The sequence below is a fragment of the Oncorhynchus kisutch genome, linkage group LG19 (genome assembly GCF_002021735.2).
Source record: "Oncorhynchus kisutch isolate 150728-3 linkage group LG19, Okis_V2, whole genome shotgun sequence".
In the NCBI taxonomy this organism is placed as follows: domain Eukaryota; kingdom Metazoa; phylum Chordata; class Actinopteri; order Salmoniformes; family Salmonidae; genus Oncorhynchus; species Oncorhynchus kisutch.
In genome coordinates this window covers 33,400,671-33,422,942 of record NC_034192.2, presented here as the reverse complement: position 1 = coordinate 33,422,942, position 22,272 = coordinate 33,400,671, and the positions used below count along the sequence as shown (strand labels likewise).

Genomic DNA, 22,272 nt, shown 5'->3' with positions numbered 1-22,272 from the left:
TTAAAATCAGCCCATTAACACAGCATTCATTTTAAAATATTCATCCCCTGTGAGTTGCCATCACTGCATGATAATAACTATTTGTTGAAAGGAATTCTAATATTAAAAGCACACAATTAAAAACAGGTTACAGGAGCTAATGCAAACTTTCACCTTTGAAATTGAGGTACTTAGTTTAAACAGCAGGAAATAGAGCCTGAGAGAGCCTGACACAGCAATGGGCCAATTATGATGGATTGGTAGACAGTCAGCAATGTATGTGAAATTGACCATTACATTGACATTGGCCTACTACTACGTTGAAAAAGAAAATAAGCAATGTGCTGAAATAATTGACTCAATAACTTGACACGAATACAGCTATAATACATGCAGTGTAAACACAGCAGACCTGTTAACCCCATTGTCAGTAATGGTGGTGCTCAGAGGGGAAAGTCTGTGGTGGCACAGTGAGAATGGAGGGTGTGTCTGGTTTCCCTGCACCCAGCATGTTCCAAGGTACTGTAGCTGGAGAGTGTATTAACTATCCAGATGGAAACCTCAATTAAGGGAAATGTTGTTTTCCAGATGGTGGAGACAATAACTGCAATAGACACTGATGAATTCTACAAATGGTTTTTAATAGAAAGGATATTCACATTTTCAATTTACTAACAGATCAGGGGGATGCTTTTGTCCCAAAAAATACAAATGAGATAAAATGCATTCTTATTAATGTGCAAGTTGCACTGAAATTATATAGATAGGTAAGCTATAGAAGAAAACAGACAGCACCAAGCATAATTCAAATATGGACAAAACTAAATCAAATGCCGTCAGGATTCAAAATAGTGGCTATTTACAGAGACAAAGACACTCAGGTCTCTTGAGAATCTTTCCTTGGAGAATATTGCAAGAGATACAACATGTACAAGTATTTTACAACAGGGAGAAGTGTCAGAGTCTTTTGTGTTTTCTGTTTCATCCTCCCGTTAGGCATGTCGTTTACCTGCTTGTGGGCTGGCTGCCTCTTTGGCCACTAATCCCAGCCACAGAGCGCCGGTTGATGCTACTTTGGGCAAACTGTTGGAGGCCCTGAAAGCCCTGAGAGAAGAGGAACTCCAAATACCAGTTCCACGGCTTCGCCGCCTACAGACAGAAAGACAGACAGCTTTACAGACCATCAACTACATACAGGCCATCCAGGACTCCCATACCTGAGCCTGTGGCTCGCTGATAAATAGAAATGATCATGAAAAATGAATGGCACACTTCAAACGCACATCAGTGCACGTACATTACAAAAAAAACAGAAGTAGTAATAAGACTGTGGTACCTTTATGGAATTGAAGTCTATGTCCTTCCTCTCTGGCCAACACTGATAAAGAGAGAATTATTCATATTCAACAGTTACCCCCCCTCAGTAGAACAGTGTTGCAGCGGTTTCGGACCAAAATGTACTTGGATTATTTAACATGATGAAAAGTCTCATGCAACACCCATGAATAATAAACTGTGATTCTGATCTTCTATGAAATATACATTTATACCACATTCATCCCCTTGTCCGACCTTAAACTTGATTAACTCAACTGGAGAGGATGGCTGCTCTCTTGAAGTTTGGAAATTAGACTTCATATATAAACTGAGCACAGGTAGCCTAGTGGTCAGAGCGTTGCGGCAGTAACTGAAAGGTTGCTAGATCGAAACCCTGAGCTGACAAGGTAAAAATCTGTCGTTCTGCCCCTGAACAAGGCAGTTAACCCACTGTTCCTAGCCCGTCATTGTAAATAAGAATTTGTTCTTAACTGACTTGCCTAGTTAAATAAAATACATTTAAAAAACAGTTGTGTGGACATTCATGGAAATTATATACAATATATATATTAGTTTCACAGATATGAACATTATAAAATGCCTGGCAAATTTCAATATGTAAATCACAATGCAAATCAAATGATCACGAAAATGAATTAAATCTAAACTCACCTTGTGGTGAAAGTCGAGGGCATAGCCCAGGAAGGCAGGGTGGTGGTTGAGGTCAAAGCTGGTCCAGGGCTCAGGCACTTTGCTGAGAACCAAGAGCTCCTGGTCTACCTCGATGGCCATGCCTGGCAGGAACATCTTGGAGTTCCACAGGCAGTTTACCATGAAGAGCAGGTAGTGGTTAAACTCCTGGCATGTCTGCCTGCTGATGTGAAACGCCTGCTGCAATCGGGGGATGACAAGAAAGAAGAGAGGAAAAAGGGAGCAATGGAGATATAGTTTAAACACTCAATCAGCTTGTGGCACATGCTAAATGATTAGCATGGGTTGCGTGTCGCGTGTCGCAACCCAGAGACACACACTGAACAAAAATATACAGTATGTAAATGAGTTACAGTTCATATAAGGAAATCAGTTAATATGAATTAATTAGGCCATAATCTATGGATTTCACATGACTAGGAATATAGATATGCATCGATTGGTCACAGATACATAAAAAAGGTAGGAGTGTGGATCAGAAAACCAGTCCGTATCTGGTGTGGACAACATTTGCCTCATGTAGCGCGACATATCCTTCGCATAGAGTTGATCAGGGTGTTGATTGTGGCCTGTGGAATGTTATCCCACTCCTCTTCAAAGGCTATTAAAAGATGCTGGAAAATGACGGGAACTGGAACACGCCGTTGTACACATCGATCCAGAGCATTCCAAAACATGACTATGCAGGCCAGAACTGGGACATTTTCAGCTTCTAGGAATTGTCTACAGATCCTTGCAACATGGGGCCGTGCATTATCATTCTGAAACATGCAGTGATGGCGGAGGATGAATAAATCAAATCAAAGTTTGTCACTTGCGCTGAATATAGTGAAATGCTTACTTACAGGCTCTAACCAATAGTGCAAGAAAGGTATTAGGTGAACAATAGGTAGGTAAAGAAATAAAACATCAGTAAAAAGACAGGCTATATACAGTAGTGAGGCTATAAAAGTAGTGAGGCTACATACAGACACCAGTTAGTCAGGCTGATTGACGTAGTGTGTACATGTAGATATGGTTAAAGTGACTATGCATATATGATGAACAGAGAGTAGCAGTAGCGTAAAAGAGGGTTTGGGGGGGGGGGGGGGGGGGGGGGGGGGGCACACAATGCAAATAGTCCGGGTAGCAATTTTGTTCATTGCCCGTAGCTTATGCACGAGGCACTTTGTTCACAACGTTGCAATCAGCCAAAACCGCTTGCCCATACAATGCCATACACGCTGTCTGCCATCTGCCCAACACAGTTGAAACCAGGATTCATCAGTGAAGAGCACACTTCATTGTGCCAATTGGCCATCGAAGGTGAGCATTTGCCAACTTAAGGCGGTTACGACGCCAAACTGCAGTCAGGTCAAGACCCTGGTGAGGATGACAAGCATGCAGATGAGCTTCCCAGAGACGGTTTCTGACAGTTTGTGCAGAAATTCTTTGGTTGTGCAAACCTAGTTTCATCAGCTGTCCGGTTGGCTGGTCTCAGATGATCCCGCAGGTGAAGATGCCGGATGTGGAAGTCCTGGGCTGGCATGGTTACACGTGGTCTGCGGTTGGGAAGACGATTGGACGCACTGCCAAACTCTCTAAAATTATGTTGGAGGCGGCTTATGGTAGAGACCTGAACATTCAATTATCTGGTAATAGCTCTGGTGGACATTCCTGCAATCAACGTGCAATAGCACGTTCCCCAAAGCTTAAGACATCTGTGGTATTGTGCTGCGTGACAAAACCACACATTTTAGAGTGGTCTTTTGTCCCCAGCACAAGGTGCACCTGTGTAATGATAATGCTGTTAATCAGCTTCTTGATATGCCACACCTGTCAGGTGGATGGATTATCTTGGCAAAGGAGAAATGCTCACTAACAGGGATATAAACAAATTTGCGCACAAAATTTGAGAGAAATAAGCTTTTTATGCCCCATAATGACAAAGCAAAAACAGGTTTAGACATTTTTGCAAATGTATTCAAAATTTTAAAAACTGAAATATTACATTTACATACTGTATATTTTTGTTGTGTAATTGGCAGAATTGGCATACAAAATGAAAAATGTAATTTGTGTGTTTTTGGTTTGAACAAGTAACCACCTAAATTGGCTTTTCTTTATCAGCACTTAATTCTAATAGTTTTGTTCATCATTTGGATGGGTAGAAGTGGCCACTTGAGGAGCCTTGAATGGCTTGATTATGCAAAAACACTTACAAAGCAGAAAACGCATCTTAAAGTGAGAACTTTCATTACCTTGGTCTCCTGTTGTTGACACTTAGCAGAGGTCAGATTCTTCTTGTACCTGAAAAAACAGAAATGACCTTAGTCGTCTGTTTAAGGGTAGAAAAACAACCACATTGCTTTCCATGTTATGTAAACAACATCCATCCTAAAGGCCATTTATTGCGAGCAGAATATTTTACGATAAATAAAACAACCATAGTCGCAGTAAATGTATATCAGACCAGATCTTTGGCCTGTTTTATTAAAAGCAGTGCTCTTTTGTCATGCTATAGAGGTATGTTTTATGTGTAACACTTGGTTGAACTGTTATACTCAGTATATAGAGGATACAAGCAATTTGTGCGACAAGATATTCATGCTTCAGTAATGCATGCAGTTTGCATTCTTCATGGCCTTAAAACACTTTCTCTGGGAAAATGGATCTTAGTGCAATTCTGCATCCTGGACACTTCATTATCATGAATCATAAATGCAATGTTCTGGCGTGCTGCATCAATACTGCTTACCATTCACTTCAAATAAATAAATAAATATATATGAGTAAGTTTGACATCCATGTTGATGCTTTGCACACGACATTACAGTGATGGTTAGTGAGTGAAAGATGACATGCTAACGTGATGGTGTCGAGTCCCAGCGTCAACGCCGTCAAAACTGGTGTTGCCATGATCGTAACGGGGTTGACGCCACCACTCCTCCCCACCTGTACATGATGTAGCTGAGGCGGTCCACGCTGACGGGGTCGGTGGAGAACAGGGCCGGGTAGAACACTCCCGCAGGGGGCATGACCACGAGGGGGAGCCCGTACTTCAGGAACATGTCACACACCTGCACGGCACGCACCGAGGCACAGGGACACACACGTCAACACCACAGAACGAATATCTTAAGTCTCTTCTTCTAAATGGAGCATGAATATATAAAAACTGACATAGTGCATTCTGCTTGTAATGAATGCGATTACGATGATCAACTGCTTATAAAGATCAAACAATTTCCTTTGTGATCACTACAAGAGTGCACGGTATTTGTATTTTCTTTATGTATTAAATGAAATGTATTGGCATAATCTGGATTGATTACCGTCTCGTAGAAGTCCAGGATGAAGCTGAGGAGCAGGGAGTGGCAGCCCTCTAGCTGCAGCCCCATTGTGGCGAGGCGGCCCACGAAACGCACCAGCTCCATGACAGAGTCCATGAAGCCAGACAGAGTCATGTTCCTGGGAAGGCAGGGTACTTACATACTGTAAACCTTTATACAACACAAAACACTGGCCATAATGAGGGAAGCGCATGAGTCGCAATAATGCATGGGACTACGGAGACGGTCAAAACGGGGTCTTTGCCCTTGGATCAAATTTCTCCTTCAGAAGACCCTTCCATCTTGGTTAATGCAATAAAAGACTATAACCAAATTAGCGCTGAGTGTGAAGCAATGTGGCCGGGCGTTATGAGATGCACACACACTGCAGTTTATTCCGATGCTGCGTTCCAAAGGACAGTGGTGAGGATATACCGAGGAGGTTGAGAGGAGGCGGCCAACCACACACTACAGCCATTGATTTAAGCATCGCGTTTCATTGAGTTTCCCTCCAGAGATTAAGTTGAAAATGGGAAGGGAATGAAAATGTATAGGAGACCTCTAACCTTGATGGGTTCGGATTGGGCGTTTGTGAAGAGTTAGAAACCTGGAGAGGAAGACAGTGAAATACAGTGCATTCAGAAAGTATTCCGACACTTTGACTTTTTCCACATTGTTACATTACAGGCTAATTCTAAAATGGATTACATACATTTTTCCCCTCATCAATGTACACACAATACCCCGTAATGACAAAAAGGTTTTTAAACATTTTTGCAAATGGATTAAAAAAAAATAATAATGAAATATCACATTTAATAAGTATTCAGATCCTTTACTCAGTACTTTGGCAGTGATTACAGCCTTGAGTGTTCTTGGGTCTGACACAACAAGCTGGGCACACCTGTATTTCGGGAGTTTCTCCCATTCTCCTCTGTAGATCATCTCAAGCTCTGTCAGGTTGGATGGGGAGTGTCACTGCACAGCTATTTTCAAGTCTCTCCAGAGATGTTCGATCGGGTTCAAGTCCAAGGACATCCAGAGACTTTTCCCCGAAGCCACTCCTGCGTTGTCTTGGCTGTGTGCTTAGGGTTGTTGTCATGTTGGAAGGTGAACCTTCGCCCCAGTCTGAGGTCCTGAAGCAGGTTTTCATCAAGGATCTCTGTACTTTGCTCCGTTCATCTCTTCCTCGATCCTGACTAGTCTTCCAGTCCCTGCTGCTGAAGAACATCCCCACAGCATGATCTTGCCACCACCATGCTGCACCATATGGATGGTGCCAGATTTCCTCCAATAAAATGTATTTATAAAGCCCTTTTTACATCCGCCGATGTCAAAGTGCTGTACAGAAGCCCAGCCTAAAACCCCAAACAGCAAGCAATGCAGATGTAGAAGCATGGACGTGATGCTAAGCATTCAGGCCAAAGAGTTCAATCTTGGTTTCATCAGACCAGAAAATCTTGGTTGTCTTTCTCGAAGGTTCTCCCATCTCCACAGAGGAACTCTGGAGCTCTGTCAGAGTGACCATCGGGTTCTTGTTCACCTCCCTGACCAAAGCCCTTCTCGCCAGATTGCTCAGTTTGGCTGGGTGGCCAGCTCTAGGAAGAGTCTAATGGTTCCAAACTTCTTCCATTTAAGAATGATGAGGGCCACTGTGTTCTTGGGGACCGTCAATGCTGCAGAAACTTTTTGGTACCCTTCCCCAGATCTGTGTCTCACCACAATCCTGTCTCGGAGCTATATGGACAATTCCTTTGACCTCATGGCTTGGTTTTTCCTCTGACATACACTGTCAACTGTGGGACCTTATATAGATAGGTGTGTGCCTTTCCAAATCATGTCCAATCATCTGAATTTACCACAGGTGGACTCCAATTAAGTTGTAGAAACATCTCAAAGATGAACAATTGAAAGAGGATGCACCTGAGCTCAGCTGAATACTTATGTAAATAAGGTATCTGTTTTTTTATTTTTTTAATACATTTGCAAACATTTCTAAAAACCTGTTTTCGCTTTGTCATTATGGGATATTGTGTGTAGATTGATGTAACATTTTGTATTTAATTCATTTGAGAATAAGGCTGTAACATAACAAAATGTGGAACAAGGGAAGGGATCTGAATATTTTTCAAATGCACTGTATGTCTTTAACTCAAAAAAGTTATGTGGCTGAGGTGCTGGAAGTGTGAGTGAGTGACAGTGAGTGAGTGACAGTGGGTGAGTGAATGAGTGGGACAGGGACGCATCTGAGTGAGTAAGTGGGACAGGGACAGTGAGACTCACATGGGTGTGTGTCTGTTTAGACTGATGTCCAGGCCATCCTCCAGGGCATACACAGAGTGCCAGGTCAGCCACTTCAACAGCATGTTGTTCAGACAGTCAATCACACTGCACTAGAGAGGACAGACAACAGAGGGGTGTTGGAGTTTAAACATATTCAAAGTGGAAAAAAACAAGAGGGATAGTTAGAACTACAACGGGGTCGTGTTCATTAAGGCACAATGTAGCAAAACTTTGTCAAACATAGTTGCTCCCTGTTTCAATACGTTTTCTTCTGTTTGGTACGAAATGAATACGACCCGGGATTAGACTGCTGATAGCTGGACTGTACATGGATATGGTGGTATGATGCAATCTTCTTAAGTTTGATTCAAAGCAGGATCTATTTCCAGGGATTCTGTTTACTATTACCTTGAAGAAGAGCGTGGAGGTGAAGAATAGCTGCATGAGGGGCTCAAACAGAAGTTGGCTGATACCTGGGAGAGATGGGGAGAGTAATGAACTCAACATTCCTAACCATGCAAACCCCAGCACATTGCAAGCTTGCAGCATATGCCAGGAAGCCTGGGAAACGTAGTCACGTGCCCCCCCTCCCACCGTTACAGTTCATCTGTTTAATTAGGGGAAAGAAAGACTGGAGGAAATGAGCGTGAGGCAGCCAAGCAAACAGGGCCTACTCACAGGAACTGGGGACCACAGGGATGTCACTCAGCAAGCCTAGGATCTGGGGGCGGAGGAGTGAACCATCCCAAACGTTCAGGAACTTGTAGAGGAAGCCCTCTGTGCTGGAGAAGCCCTCCTGAGGAGGAGGGGGGAGACAAAACATATGCATCTCAAATTAGCGTTTGACTGTGGCATAATTTATTAATGAACAGAAGGGGAGAAGTGAGAGCAGAAAAGAGAGTTAAAACCCACTCTTATAGATACAGATCTGGCAAAGAGGGGAGGGGAATGGGAGGTGAGAGGGGCCTGGATGGCGGCAATGAGGGGGCTAAGGCTCACCTGGAGGAAGTGCTGTGTGGAGAGCAACCTGTTGAGGAAGTGGAGTGCCTCGGACGAACTCCCTGAGCTCCCGTCCCTGCTGCAGTATAGAAACTCTGAAACCCCCCCCCCCCCCCCCCAAACTAATTTTATTTTTATGTTTTATTAAATAAAAGTGATGAGACAGATTTGTTAGTTCTACAACATTGACACCAAAACTCCTTTTCATAAAAGCTTTTCAGACTATTGCTTTATGCCTACTGGGAATTGATGAGGGTCCATTTGGAAGGTACAGAGATTTGATTGTTTTGGGCTTTTTCTTTATACTTCCCTCTTTCACGATGTAAGAGAGACAATGGAGGGAAGACGTAGCGGTTAGTGAATGGTTAGTTCATGGTTTTACCCTCATGGAGGGCGTGGCCCAGCCAGAAGTTGAGTCGGAGGAAGACGGAGTCATCCTGTACGTAGTCCAGGTAACAGAGGGCCAGACTGGAGCCCAGCAGAGAAGCCATCTGGGATGGGAGCTGTGGAAGAGGGGGAGATTATTATTAAACCAGTCAACACACACACACTCAGTATGAACCCCATCAAACCCCACCACCCTTAAAAATACACACTATCATTATACTCATGAAACCCACCACTTAACCACAAACACAGAAACCATCATGTTCTGAACAGCTTCATGTCAGGAGATTAGATTTATATTATTGAAGTCTTCATGTTATTGAATAAGAGGATCTCTGTTGCCAGTGTCCTTGTATTCATTGGGTGAGCAATCTGTAACTGACTGGACTAAATCTGTCACATCTACTAATCCTCATACTACAGCCATCATGGATATGTCTGTTGCAGGCAGCATTCAGACATTTCTCCACACGGAGTGGTCTGTCTGTCTGTTGTGTGAACAGCTGCCTGGTAATATGGGAACTTAAGCATAATAATTAAGAAAAAAAAATAGACTGATTGTCAACAGACATGGCTGAGTCTTCCCATAACTAAGGAGCAACGGCATCGGTCGTCTGAGAAACGACTGCTTTTAATGATTGGGGGGGGCTATCTTAAGGAATCAGTGATCCCTCAACGATGCCGCTGCTGATTTGTTTGCACTGCATGATCCAACAGTACTAGCTGATCTGTTTGTCTGACGTCCTGCACAGCGCCAGTAGCCGTGATGCCATAAAAAGTAGTAAGTGCTGTCACAATGGCTTGTTGCACATGTTGGCTCCTTGAGGTAGAGCTGGGACGATAAACAGCAAATGATCGACACATTTTGCTGATATCATTCATTACGATAAGTAGCCTATACTAGAAAAATGTGAAGTTTGAAATGAAATAAGTGTGCTAATATGGGTGATTTTTAATAGGACAACTGATGGCTACAACCATCAAACTAGTAGTAGTTTAAAGTGGGGCTGGGTGATATATCGAATGAAACCGATTAATTCAAATGTATGTATTTGTGCGATATTCCAATTGCCTGAATCGCATTTTTTATTAAGTGTTTATGCCCACATGTTTTCATGTTCTTTTTGGTTCCTTCACTCCTGTGCGGTGGTCAATGACTGTAGGCTGTGTGTACCTTCCAAGCACCTTCTCAAGATCACTTCTTCCTCTATGACAAGCAGTTTCAACTCAAAATGAATAAATACAACTTTTATTTGTATTTATTTTTTTGATTTTCCCATGATGATTTTCCAAGCTGTTTAAAGGCACAGTCAACTTAGTGCATGTAAACTTCTGACCCACTGGAATTGTGATACAATTAATTATAAGTGAAATAATCTGTCTGTAAACAATTGTTGGACAAATTACTTGTGTCATGCACAAAGTAGATGACCTAACCGACTTGACAAAACTATAGTTTGTTAAAACCTGTTGAGTGTAGGGGGCTTGGATGAAAAACGTACCCAAATATAACTGCCCATTTCTCAGGCCCAGAAGATAGAAAATCCATATAATTGTCAGATTGGGATAGAAAACTCTAAAGTTTCCAAAACTGTCAAAATATTGTCTGTGAGTATAACAGAACTGATATTGCAGGCGAAAACCTGAGGAAAATCCAACTAGGAAGTGCCTCTTATTTTGAAAGCTCGGTTCCATTGCATGCCTTCCCTTCATTTAATGGGATATCAACCAGATTCCTTTCCCTATGGCTTCCACATGGTGTGAACAGTCTTTAGACAGTTTCAGCCTTTTATTCTGAAAAATGAGCGAGAACGATCACATCGCATCAGTGGATGGCTGGGTGCCAGCAGTTTTGCATGCGCCAACACCTTGGAGCAGACATTTTCTCTCTCTCCTATTGAAAAAGCTACAGTCCGGTTGAAATATTATCGATTACTGTAATGCAATTAAATGCAAATTAATTTCTTAAAAATCATACAATGTGATTTTCTGGATTTTTGTTTTAGATTCCGTCTCTCACAGTTGAAGTGTACCTATGATAAAAATTACAGAACTCTACATGCTTTGTAAGTAAGAAAACCTGCAAAATCGGCAGTGTAGTGGGGAGAACAAGTATTTGATACACTGCAGATTTAGCAGGTTTTCCTACTTGCAAAGCATGTAGAGATCTGTAATTTTTATCATAGGTACATTTCAACTGTGAGAGACGGAATCTAAAACAAAAATCCAGAAAATCACATTGTATGATTTTTAAGTAATTAATTTGCATGACATAAGTATTTGATACATCAGAAAAGCAGAACTTAATATTTGGTACAGAAACCTTTGTTTGCAATTACAGAGATCATACGTTTCTTGTAGTTCTTGACCAGGTTTGCATACACTGCAGCAGGGATTTTGGCCCACTCCTCCATACAGAACTTCTCCAGATCCTTCAGGTTTCGGGACTTTCAGCTCCCTCCAAAGATTTTCTAATGGGTTCAGGTCTGGAGACTGGCTAGGCTACTCCAGGACCTTGAGACGCTTCTTACGGAGCCACTCCTTAGTTGCCCTGGCTGTGTGTTTCGGGTCGTTGTCATGCTGGAAGGCCCAGCCACGACCCATCTTCAATGCTCTTACTGAGGGAAGGAGGTTGTTGGCCAAGATCTTGCGATACATGGCCCCATCCATCCTCCCCTCAATACGGTGCAGTCGTCCTGTCCCCTTTGCAGAAAAGCATCCCCAAAGAATGATGTTTCCACCTCCATGCTTCAGTTGGGATGGGGTTCTTGGGGTTGTACTCATCCTTCTTCCTCCAAACACGGCAAGTGGAGTTTAGACCATAAAGCTCTATTTTTGTCTCATCAGACCACATGACCTTCTCCCATTCCTCCTCTGGACCATCCAGATGGTCATTGGCAAACTTCAGACGGGCCTGGACATGCGCTGGCTTGAGCAGGGGGACCTTGCGTGCGCTGCAGGATTCTAATCCATGACGTCGTAGTGTGTTACTAATGGTTCTCTTTGAGACTGTGGTCCCAGCTCTCTTCAGGTCATTGACCAGGTCCTGCCGTGTAGTTCTGGGCTGATCCATCACCTTCCTCATGATCATTGATGCCCCACGAGGTGAGATCATGCATGGAGCCCCAGACTGAGGGTGATTGACCGTCATCTTGAGCTTCTTCCATTTTCCAATAATTGCACCAACAGTTGTTGCCTTCTCACCAAGCTGCTTGCCTATTGTCCTGTAGCCCATCCCAGCCTTGTGCAGGTCTACAATTTTAACCCTGATGTCCTTACACAGCTCTCTGGTCTTGGCCATTGTGGAGAGGTTAGAGTCTGTTTGATTTGAGTGTGTGGACAGGTGTCTTTTATACAGGTAACGAGTTCAAACAGGTGCAGTTAATACAGGTAATGAGTGGAGAACAGGAGGGCTTCTTAAAGAAAAACTAAACAGGTCTGTGAGACCCAGAATTCTTACTGGTTGGTAGGTGATCAAATACTTATGTCATGCAATAGAATGCAAATTAACTACTTAAGTCATACAATGTGATTTTCTGGATTTTTGTTTTAGATTCCGTCTCACAGTTTAAGTGTACCTATGATAAAAATTAAAGACCTCTACATGCTTTGTAAGTAGGAAAACCTGCAAAATCGGCAGTGTACCAAATACTTGTTCTCCCCACTGTGTTTAACTGCACATGTGAAATAACTCCACCTTTCCCATTCGTAATATCATTAACAAAGATACACATCTTAAAAAATGAAATATTCCATGAATATACAAAATGATTTAAATACAAATATTTGAATTTAACCATATTATTTCAGAGCTGCCCAGTGACACAGGCCTATCAGACAAGCTAAATTACTTCTATGCTCGCTGAGGCAAGTAACACAGAAACATGCATGAGAGCATCAGCTGTTCTGGACAACTGTGTGATCACGCTCTCTGCAGCAGATGTGAGTAAGACCTTTAAACAGGTCAACATTCACAAGGCTGCAGGGCCAGACGGATTACCAGGGCATACATGTACTCCAAGCATGCGCTGACTAACTGGCAAGTGTCTTCACTGACATTGTCAACCTCCCCCTGTCCGAGTCTAATACCAACATGTCTCAAGCAGACCACCATAGTGTTTGTTCTTAAGCACAGGGACTAAGAACCTGCCTAAATGACTACCGACCCGTAGCACTCAAGTCCGTAGACATTAAGTGCTTTGAAAGGCTGGCCATGGCTCACGTCAACAACATTATCCCAGAAACCCTAGACCCACTCCAATTTGCATACCACCCCAACAGATCCAGATGACGCAATCTCTATTGCACTCCACACTGCCCTTTCCCACCTTGACAAAAGGAACACCTATGTGAGAATGCTCTTCATTGACTACAGCTCAGTGTTCAACACCATAGTGCCCTCAAAGCTCATCACTAAGCTAAGGACCCTGGGAGTAAACACCTCCCTCTGCAACTGGATCCTGGACTTCCTGATGGGTAAGGGTAGGTAACAACATATCCGCCTCGCTGATCCTTAACACGAGGTCCCTTCAGGGGTGCGTGCTCAGTCCCCTCCTGCACAATCACGGCCAGGCATAAAGTTTAAACGACGACACAGCAGTGGTAGGCCTGATCACCGACAAGTTAGCCTATAGGGAGTGTAGAGACTTGGCCTTGTTGTGCCTGGACAACCTCTCCCTCAACATGATCAAGACAAAGAAGATGATTGTGGACTACAGGAAAAGGAGGACCGAGCACACCCCCATTCTCATCGACGGGGCTGTAGTGGATCACCAACAAAAACTATCATGGTCCAAGCACACCAAGACAGTCGTGAAGAGGGCACGACAAAACCTATTCCCCCCTCAGGATACTGAAAACACTTGGTCCTCAGATCCTCAAAAGGTTCTACAGCTGCACCATCGAGAGCATCCTGACAGGTTGCATCACTGCCGGGTATGACAACTGCTTGGCCTCCGACCACAAGGCACTAACAGAGGGTAGTGCGTACGGCCCAGTACATCACTGGGGCCAAGTTTCCTGCCATCCAGGAACTCTATACCAGGCGGTGTCACAGGAAGGCCTCCAGCCATCCTAGTCATAGACTGTTCTCTCTGCTACCGCACGGCAATCGGTACTGGAGCGCCAAGTCTAGGTCCAAGAGGCTTCAAAACAGCTTCTACCCCCAAGCATCTAATCAAATGGTTACACAGACTATTTGCATTTGTTTTTAAGTCCTGGATTTCAAGCCAATCTATATTGTTGTTGGATCTGATTTTAATAGCAAACATTTTGATAATAGATAGATATGCCGACAGTGGGCAACCTTGTTTTACTCCGACAGTTTAGAAGTAGCCATTATTTACTATTTTACACCTGGGGTTACTTATACATAACTTTAACCCATTGTATAAGACATTCTACAAAATTAAAATGGTCTAGACATTTATATATTAATTCTAGTCGTACTTCATCAAAAGCCTTCAAAATCTGCTATGAATACCAGACCTGGTTTCCTAGATTTTTCATAGCATTTTATTGATTAAAATACTTGTCTTATATCCAATGCATCTTCCATGAAAAAACCTGTGATCAGGATGAATAATATCACTATTTGCATTTGAGGTTTGGTCCAACAGAAATCGGTCAATAGGACAACGAAAACACATTGAGACATTATTTTACTGGAACAGAGGAAGTTAACCTTTTTTATTTTATAAATAATACAAGACATACTTACAAACGACAACTACATCACACCTGCCCAGATCCACCATCTCCAGCATCACTTGACGCCACATGGTGTCAATCTGCACCGTATTGTTTCTCTCCGTAGTCCACGGACCGAAGTTCTTAAAAAAGCATTTGACCTCTCCATTGCGTTAACCTTTCTAACGATACCCTTTTAATGTTTTAACTCCTCAAATTGTGCACAAAAACCCTAGACCCACTCCAATTTGCATACCGCCCCAACAGATCCAGATGACGCAGTCTATTGCACTCCACACTGCCCTTTCACACCTGGACAAAAGGAACACCTGTGTGAGAATGCTATTCATTGACTACAGCGCAGTGTTCAACACCATAGTGCCCTCAAAGCTAATCACTAAGCTAAGGACCCTGGGAGTAAACAATTGTGCACAAAGCAGGCACTGCAAAAACAGGAGTACCAAGGAACATTGATTCTGGAAATGTAATACTCAGTTTGTGTCGCACAGTATTGCGGTACTGCTAATAGCATTTTAGCCAAAGACTGTTATACAAGCTGTCTAGTCTGTTTTATAAAAGCGCAATAAGCACAAAACACAATTAGATAAGGAATTGGCGACATGTTCTGAGAAATCATGTATGCCACTTGATTTAAACATCTGAACAAAGTGGACAGGCTAGCATGCTGTTCAAGCAGTTGGAGACGGACAGATGGGTATGTTTATAACAATTCAACTGTTCTACCTTGTTAACTAGCAAATAGATCCAAGTTGGCTGAAATAGCTGGCTACTCACTAGCACGTGGGCTTGTGCTTGAGAGATTGTTTATGAGACCTGTGTTCATTTTCTATACCTGTGTTCATTTTCTATCATGCCTACTACAAGAAGTTAGTCATTATTGGTGAATGTGCATTATGCATAGTTGTGGTTAAATTTCAAACAAAATGGGAATTTTCAGACCGACTTCAAAGCCTGATCAGTGATTATTGCAACAACAAAAAATGCCTTTAAAAAGCAACAAATCCCCTTATAAACAGCCTGTGGGATAGATGAGTCAGAAACTATTATAGTGTCAAAATTGACTACAAATTGTAAATAGAATAATTTGGGTCATAGTCAGTCTTGTCTAAAACTGAGTTAGGAACATCCGTGCATCAATGTATATATGAAGGTTGGGTTTTGATTTGACAATGTACATGTGGCTACTAACATGGGGTGAACAGCTGCAGTAATTGCTCACTTTCCAAAGTAAGAACCTTATACCAACGGTCAAGCATGGTGTTGGTAGTGTGATGGTTTGGGGATGTTTTGCTGCATCAGGACCTAGACGACTTGCCTTAACACAAGGAACCATGAATTCTGCTCTGTGTCAGAATTCTACAGGAGAATGTCAGGCCATCCGTCTGTGTGCTGAAGCGCAGCTGGGACATGCAGCAAGACACTTATCAAAAAACACAAATCAAGTCTACATGAAAATGGCTAAAAAGAAACACATTTGAAGTTTTGGAATGGCCTAGCCAAAGTCCAGACCTAATCCCAATTGAGATGTGGCAGGACTTGAAACTTACAGTTCATGCTTGAAAACCCACAAATGTCGCTAAGTTATAGCAGTTCTGCACGGAAGTGGGACAAAATTCCTCCACAGCGATGTGAGAGACTGATCAACAACTACAGGAAGCGTTTGCTTGGAGTCATTGCAGCTTAAGGTGGTCCAACCAGTTATTGCGTGTAAGGGGGCAATTACTTTTCTCACAGAGGGACATAGGGTGTTGCATTACTTTGTTTATGAAATATGTAATTGTGGCATTTGTTCACTCATGGTTTTGGTTGAAGATATTTTTTTTAATACTTGAATTATTATATGTAAAAGCAAAGAAAATTAGAAAAGGGCCAAATCATTTTTCACAGCAGTGTATCTGTTTCGATCAGGTCAATGTATCTGACAAGCAAACAGTATTTGCGAGCGGCCATTTTGTAATTGTCAACAATTTATAACTTTTTCAATGTAGCTCTATGTGATACATCTTTGTTGGCCAGTTAATGAATAACTCGGGATAAACAAACCCTGATAAAGTCTGTAAACAGAGCAATGACAAATTTAGAAAACAAAACGACATGGAGCGAGCTCATGAATCTGTTTTATGGCTCCGGATAATAACAAACAAATTGCACTGACAATGCTAGCCATCATATTGAGTGGGAGAGAAAGTTGAGCCCTAGTTCTGTTCTAATACAAGCAAAACTGTGCTGGTGACATAGCTCCCCCATGTGGCCCTAAAAAGACATTACAAGTGAAAGGGGCAGTGCTGGACACCTTCAATAATTGATTTTTACAGCTAAGAAAAGCAGTAGGGTGGGTGGGGTGATATTACTATAGCATCGTCTATCAACAATGTGATTGACAGCCATCGCCAATGGTGACGACATTGTGATGTGACAGATGATGGTTTAGTATATTTAAACTTGACTGGAGCTCTGTGTATGTTATATACAGAGCACAAGAGGGGAATGTAGGCTAGACAGAGCAGAGAATTCCACCAAAGCAGAGCAAAATGTCCAGTCAGAATATTCTCTCGCTCTGTCAGATGTGTGGGCCTTATAGCCTAAACCTAAAAAAAAGTTTATATACAGTGCCTTCAGAAAGTATTCATACCCCTGGACCTTTTCCACATTTTGTTGCAATAAAATATTATTAAAATGTATGTCATGTTTTGACAACAATCTACACAAAATACTGTCGAAGTTGAAAAGCATTCAACCCCGATTCAATACGTTAGTCTCTAAGAGCTTTACAAACCTGGATTGTGCAACATTTTCCCATTAATCTTTTCAAAACTCTCCACTCTGTCAAGTTAGTTGTTAATCATTGCTAGACAGCCATTTTCAAGTCTTGTCATAGATTTTCAAGCCGATTTAAGTCAAAACTGTAAGTAGGCCACTAAGGAACATTCAATGTCATCTTGTAAGTAACTTCAGTATAGAATTGGCCTTGCGTTTTAGGTTATTGACCCGCTGAAAGGTTAATCTCTCTCCCAGTGTCTCTTGGGGAAAAAAATAAACCAGGTTATCCTCTAGGTCTTCGCCAGTGCTTAGCTCTATTCCTTTTCTTTTTATCCTAAAAAACTACCTTGCCAATGACAAGCATAACCATCACATGATGCAGCCACCACCATACTTGAAAATATGAAGAATAGTACTCAGTGATGTGTTGTGTTGGATTTGCCCCAAACACAACACTTTGCATTCAGAACAAAAAGTTAATTGCTTCGCCACATTTTTTTCAGTATTACATTACAGCCTTGTTGCAAACAGGATGCATGTTTTGGAATATATTTATTCTGTACAGGCTTCCTTCTTTTCACTCTGTCATTTAGGTTAGTATTGTGGAGTAACTACAATGTTGAACCATCCTCCAATCACAGCCATAAAACTAACTGGTTTAAAAATCACCTGTCAACAGAGTTAGGAAGGACACCTGAATCTTTGTAGTGACTGGGTTTATTGATACACCATCTAATTAATAACTTCACAATGCTCAAAGGGATATTCAATATCTGCTTTTTTTGGTTGCTTTACCCATCTACCATCTACCATCTACCCATCTAAGGCATTGGAAAACACCCCTGGTCTTTGTCATTGAATCTGTGCTTGCAGAGTTAGTCCCTGCAATTTTACTGACTTGTTAAGCAAATGTTTACTCCTGAAGTTATTTAGGCTTGTCATAACAAAGGGGTTGAATAGTTATTGATTTAAGACATTACAGCTTTTAATTTTTTTATTCGTTTTGTCCAGTTGTAGCATGCAATTTTGCACTATAGCGAGGCCTGGGAATTGCCAGGGACCTCATGATACAATATTATCACAATACTTGTGCCGATTCGCATGTACTGCGATTTGATGTTCCAAACATATTTCTCACTATACAAAGAGACAAGAGAGCGCATGAGAAAACGAGTTGAGTGTTGAAAACATGTTGGCTCACTATTTAAAAAAGGGGGAGAACAGGCAATAGGATGAAAAATACTGGAGTTTAGGTGCAGGTACAGCCAACTAGTGCTAGCTTACGCTACCTACAACAAAGTATTTGGGGGGGGGGGGGGTTGGCCAAAAGGGGGCAATACCATTGCATATTACAATGTTTTATGAGTACATAATCACGATTGGAAAAAAAGTTGACATCGCCCAACCTTAAAACACAGTATATCCATCCTGCTTAAATCCTCATCTTCCATCGGTCTCAAAACAAGGTACCTCAAGGCCATACCATTGTGTGAATAATCAGGATTGTGTGAGTGAGTGAGAGATAAAAAGAGATCAAAGAGCGAGAGACGGAACAAGATAGTGAGAAAGCGAGAGACAGAGAGAGAGAGTTACCTCTATGCAGTGGAGGTTGTCCAGCAGATGTGGAAAGGAGTGGAGCTGCTCCAGAGAGAGCACCTTCCTGCTTCTGCTGGAGGAGGAGTTGCTCTGGATAGACGAGCTCAAAGACGGTAACTCCAGGTGATGAAATTTCTGATAGGAATGTCAGTATATTGTAAACAGTTCATTAGGTTATGACAGTGTCTATTTCCAGATAGATCCAAAAAGCAAGGAGGGCAGTTGACTCAATGAGTTTCATGGTCTATGGAGGGCAAAATGTCCTGACCCCTAATGATTTAAAAAATGTTGTATTTTTTGTGTGCTATACATTAGCAATAAGTCCCCTTATAAAGACTGTGTTTAAGGTAATCTGTCTCCTTGTCAGTGGTGTGCCATAGCTCATGGCCTTACCCTCTTTCTGGAGTTGGTCTCGTCTTTGAGCCCGAGGGACAGGCTGATGTCAGAGGACACCTGGCCGTTGTTCCTCTTCTGGACAGCACAGAGCGCCACCTTCCACGTGGAATTGTGAATCTTAAACCCACTCTGAATGACAGCCGAAAAGATACACGTTGACATTACAGATGTTTGTCAGGGTTTCAATGAAGAGAATTGGATTTTCAGTTCACTTCCAGATCGGATATGGATGAAATCGACCTTAAACCTGATGTTTGGTGAACAACAAAGTGTGGTTTGTGCAATGGAAAGAGGTCACTAGGTGTGATCCGTGTACTAACCCTCATTCGTGATGGAAGAGCAAGCGTCACCAACTTGGGGTAAAACACTTTGTACAATGACAGCAAGTGCAACAGGAACGGCTGCCTGCCCTGGGGAGACAGAAGATGAGGAAATTAATGAAACTCTCAGTGCAACATGCTCACAGCGGGGACTCCGCTCTCAGGTTGATGGATGCAGCAATCATTTACAGAGTGCAACTACAGATAAATGGTACTGAGGATGAAATATTTATGGGGATTATGTAGAGGGCTACAAACAATATGCAAGTATTTTCTCCTCCTGCCATTTATCACAAACTATTTCATAACGGTAATACAATTGTTAGATGTCTCCCATGCATTCACTTGTATTAAGTTGGCAACACCTTAAAAAACGACATTAAAAAAAAACATTTGTTTTACCATTTTTGTTTGGAGGTCCAACAGTTTTCTGACTCTGAATGGCTGAACTATGACAGAAAGAAAAGAAAAAGCGAAGAGCAATGTTGTGCTGCAGGAACAATTTGGTCCATATGGTAATGGTTCATTGAGTAACAAGAAGTCACTTACCACTTTCTCTCCTTGTCAAAAGGTAAAGCAAATGGCAAATGTAAGGAGACTGAAACAACAACTAAATCGTTATTTAAATAGTAATGCAATCTAATGCCGATGTAAAAACTCAAGACATTCATTGATATCATCAGAGCGGCACATACCAAATTCTCCTCAGTCACAAAGCTGAAGATGAAGCCATAGATGGCTCGAATATGGTCCTTGGAGTCGATCATGTCGAAAACAGTCAGCACCCACCGAAGGAAAAGAACCTGGAACACACCCCATAAGACCAGTTTCAAGCACGTATAGGGAAAGAGTACACAGAGCAATCCTGATGAAACTAGTACTGTAAATGTTACGTTCAGTCTTCAGTGTCAACCTTTAAATCTGTGAGTGTGACTTATAGACCTTTGAGACAGAGGAGCTCTTTACCTGTGTGCTGATTGCTATCTTGCCGACACATAACCACGACACTGCTCGAACAACAGCCTCCTGTGGCACCACGGTTGCGGGGATTAGAAACTTCAGGACCCGAACACTTGTCACACCTCCTGCTCAGGGAAGAGAAAGCGCTGAAATGTTATGCATGGTCAAATTAATTCAGCATAGTGTAAATCTAAATTTCATGTCAGTCTGTAGTTGCAGTGGCTGCTGGTTGTTCGTACCCATACGTAAACTCATAGCGAAGTCCAACATGACGGAGATGGCCTCAGGAGGCATTCCTCGACTGAGCCCCACTCTCTCCACCAGCACCAGGTTCCTCTTCAGTATATCGTTCCCCGCGCGTGGGGTACCTGCCTTCACTAGGAAACAAACAGCTCATGTGAAGCCATGGACATTCTGTGACTGGATGCGGTTTAGTTACTGTAGCTAGCTAGTTAGCTATTGAATTCCAATGTACTTCATTAATAGCAAACAATGTTAGTAGGTAACATCCAGCTGTAACATTTTGAGTCACATGATTGTATTTATTTTGTACGTTACGTGTAACGTTAGCTAGATATCCTCTTATTGTTTATGTGTGATTAACCTTAGCATTAAATACATCTGTTGAATAATAAATTAAGTTATATGCAATTGTTGTACCTCGTAACTAAATGATCACTTGCAAATTGTGCATACTACATACCTTCCTTTCCTTGTTCAGTCTAACCATACCCCACCCACGCTGGTTATGCATTAGCTAACTAACGTCAGCAAAATAAGTTACAGTAAAAGTTCACTTTGGAACACAACATCAGCAGTCTCTGTAATGGTTTTTCCTATGTTGTGTCCAAGATAAGTAAAATGGTGTTTCCAAAACAAGACTGGGCGGGGTCTGATAAGATCACATAGCAATAAACTGGGCTGCCATACGGTCAAATAGCTAGTTGACTTTGGTTAAAAGGTAGCTACAACATTAACGTTAGCTACGCTTGCCTTCTGCAAGCAATGTTATGCTAGCAAACGTTAGCTTTTCTTGCTACCTTCTGAGAAGTACTTCAGCGCAAGTACAAATGGATCCCCGGTCTGGTTCTTTCTTCTTTCCTTCTCTGCCAGTCGCAAACTTCTATAAGAAGTTCGGCTTGAAACTGACAACTGGCTTTCAAATGAAGAGTCCAAATCTGTCCTCGTCAGGTTGGAAGATTTTGCCATTGCTAGCTCCATAGTTAAAAATCCACGTATTATCTTTTCCCCAGGCACAAAGTCAATCAAACAAAACTCAAATACTGCGCGCGACCGTTTGTTTTAATAGGCGCACTAACTACTTCCGAAAATGTCTTGCGCACTAGTTTAGTGGGAATAGTGGTCCAACGTTTCTTCGATTAGGTTTAACGGCGGTTGGCATCTAATCTATGTTGCATTACCGCCACCTACTAGACTGGAGTACTCACTTATACTTTGCTTAAAATGTAAAAAAAAAAAATACTCTACCATCTAACACTACACTCACAAAATAAAATTATAATTATAAAAAATAACACCACCCT

General features: G+C 42.1%; 1 protein-coding gene across 3 annotated transcripts; it reads right to left on the bottom strand.

Annotated features, from left to right (window-relative positions):
• Window positions 1-599: 599 nt before the first annotated feature.
• Window positions 600-22,070, bottom strand: cenpi (centromere protein I). Of its 3 annotated transcripts, none has more exons than XM_020452613.2 (20): window positions 21,769-22,065; window positions 20,968-21,105; window positions 20,735-20,853; window positions 20,464-20,571; window positions 20,318-20,366; window positions 20,171-20,217; window positions 19,769-19,858; window positions 19,446-19,577; window positions 19,050-19,187; window positions 8,983-9,103; window positions 8,601-8,695; window positions 8,280-8,397; window positions 8,010-8,074; window positions 7,602-7,711; window positions 5,322-5,457; window positions 4,942-5,066; window positions 4,248-4,296; window positions 1,969-2,184; window positions 1,316-1,357; window positions 600-1,128 (listed from the first exon to the last, which is right to left on the bottom strand). In XM_020452613.2, the coding sequence occupies exons 1-20, from the start codon at window positions 21,947-21,949 to the stop codon at window positions 985-987; spliced, it is 2,223 nt and encodes a 740-aa protein (XP_020308202.1). In that variant the 5' UTR covers window positions 21,950-22,065; the 3' UTR covers window positions 600-984. The 3 variants fall into 3 exon arrangements, 2 of the variants coding, with proteins under 2 accessions (XP_020308202.1, XP_020308201.1); XM_020452612.2 differs by having other exon boundaries at window positions 1,969-2,187; window positions 21,769-22,064; XR_004204261.1 differs by lacking the exons at window positions 600-1,128; window positions 1,316-1,357 and having other exon boundaries at window positions 2,120-2,187; window positions 4,856-5,066; window positions 21,769-22,070.
• Window positions 22,071-22,272: the final 202 nt, after the last annotated feature.

Bases quoted from the DNA above. Each gene is read 5' to 3' on its own strand.
- cenpi (XM_020452612.2), bottom strand. From the start codon at position 21,949: ATGGAGCTAGCAATGGCAAAATCTTCCAACCTGACGAGGACAGATTTG. The intron at 20,218-20,317 runs GTAAGTGACTTC...TTTCTGTCATAG, and splicing joins TTTGACAAGGAGAGAAAGTG to TTCAGCCATTCAGAGTCAGA. The intron at 2,188-4,247 runs GTAATGAAAGTT...CCCCGATTGCAG, and splicing joins GTCAACAACAGGAGACCAAG to CAGGCGTTTCACATCAGCAG.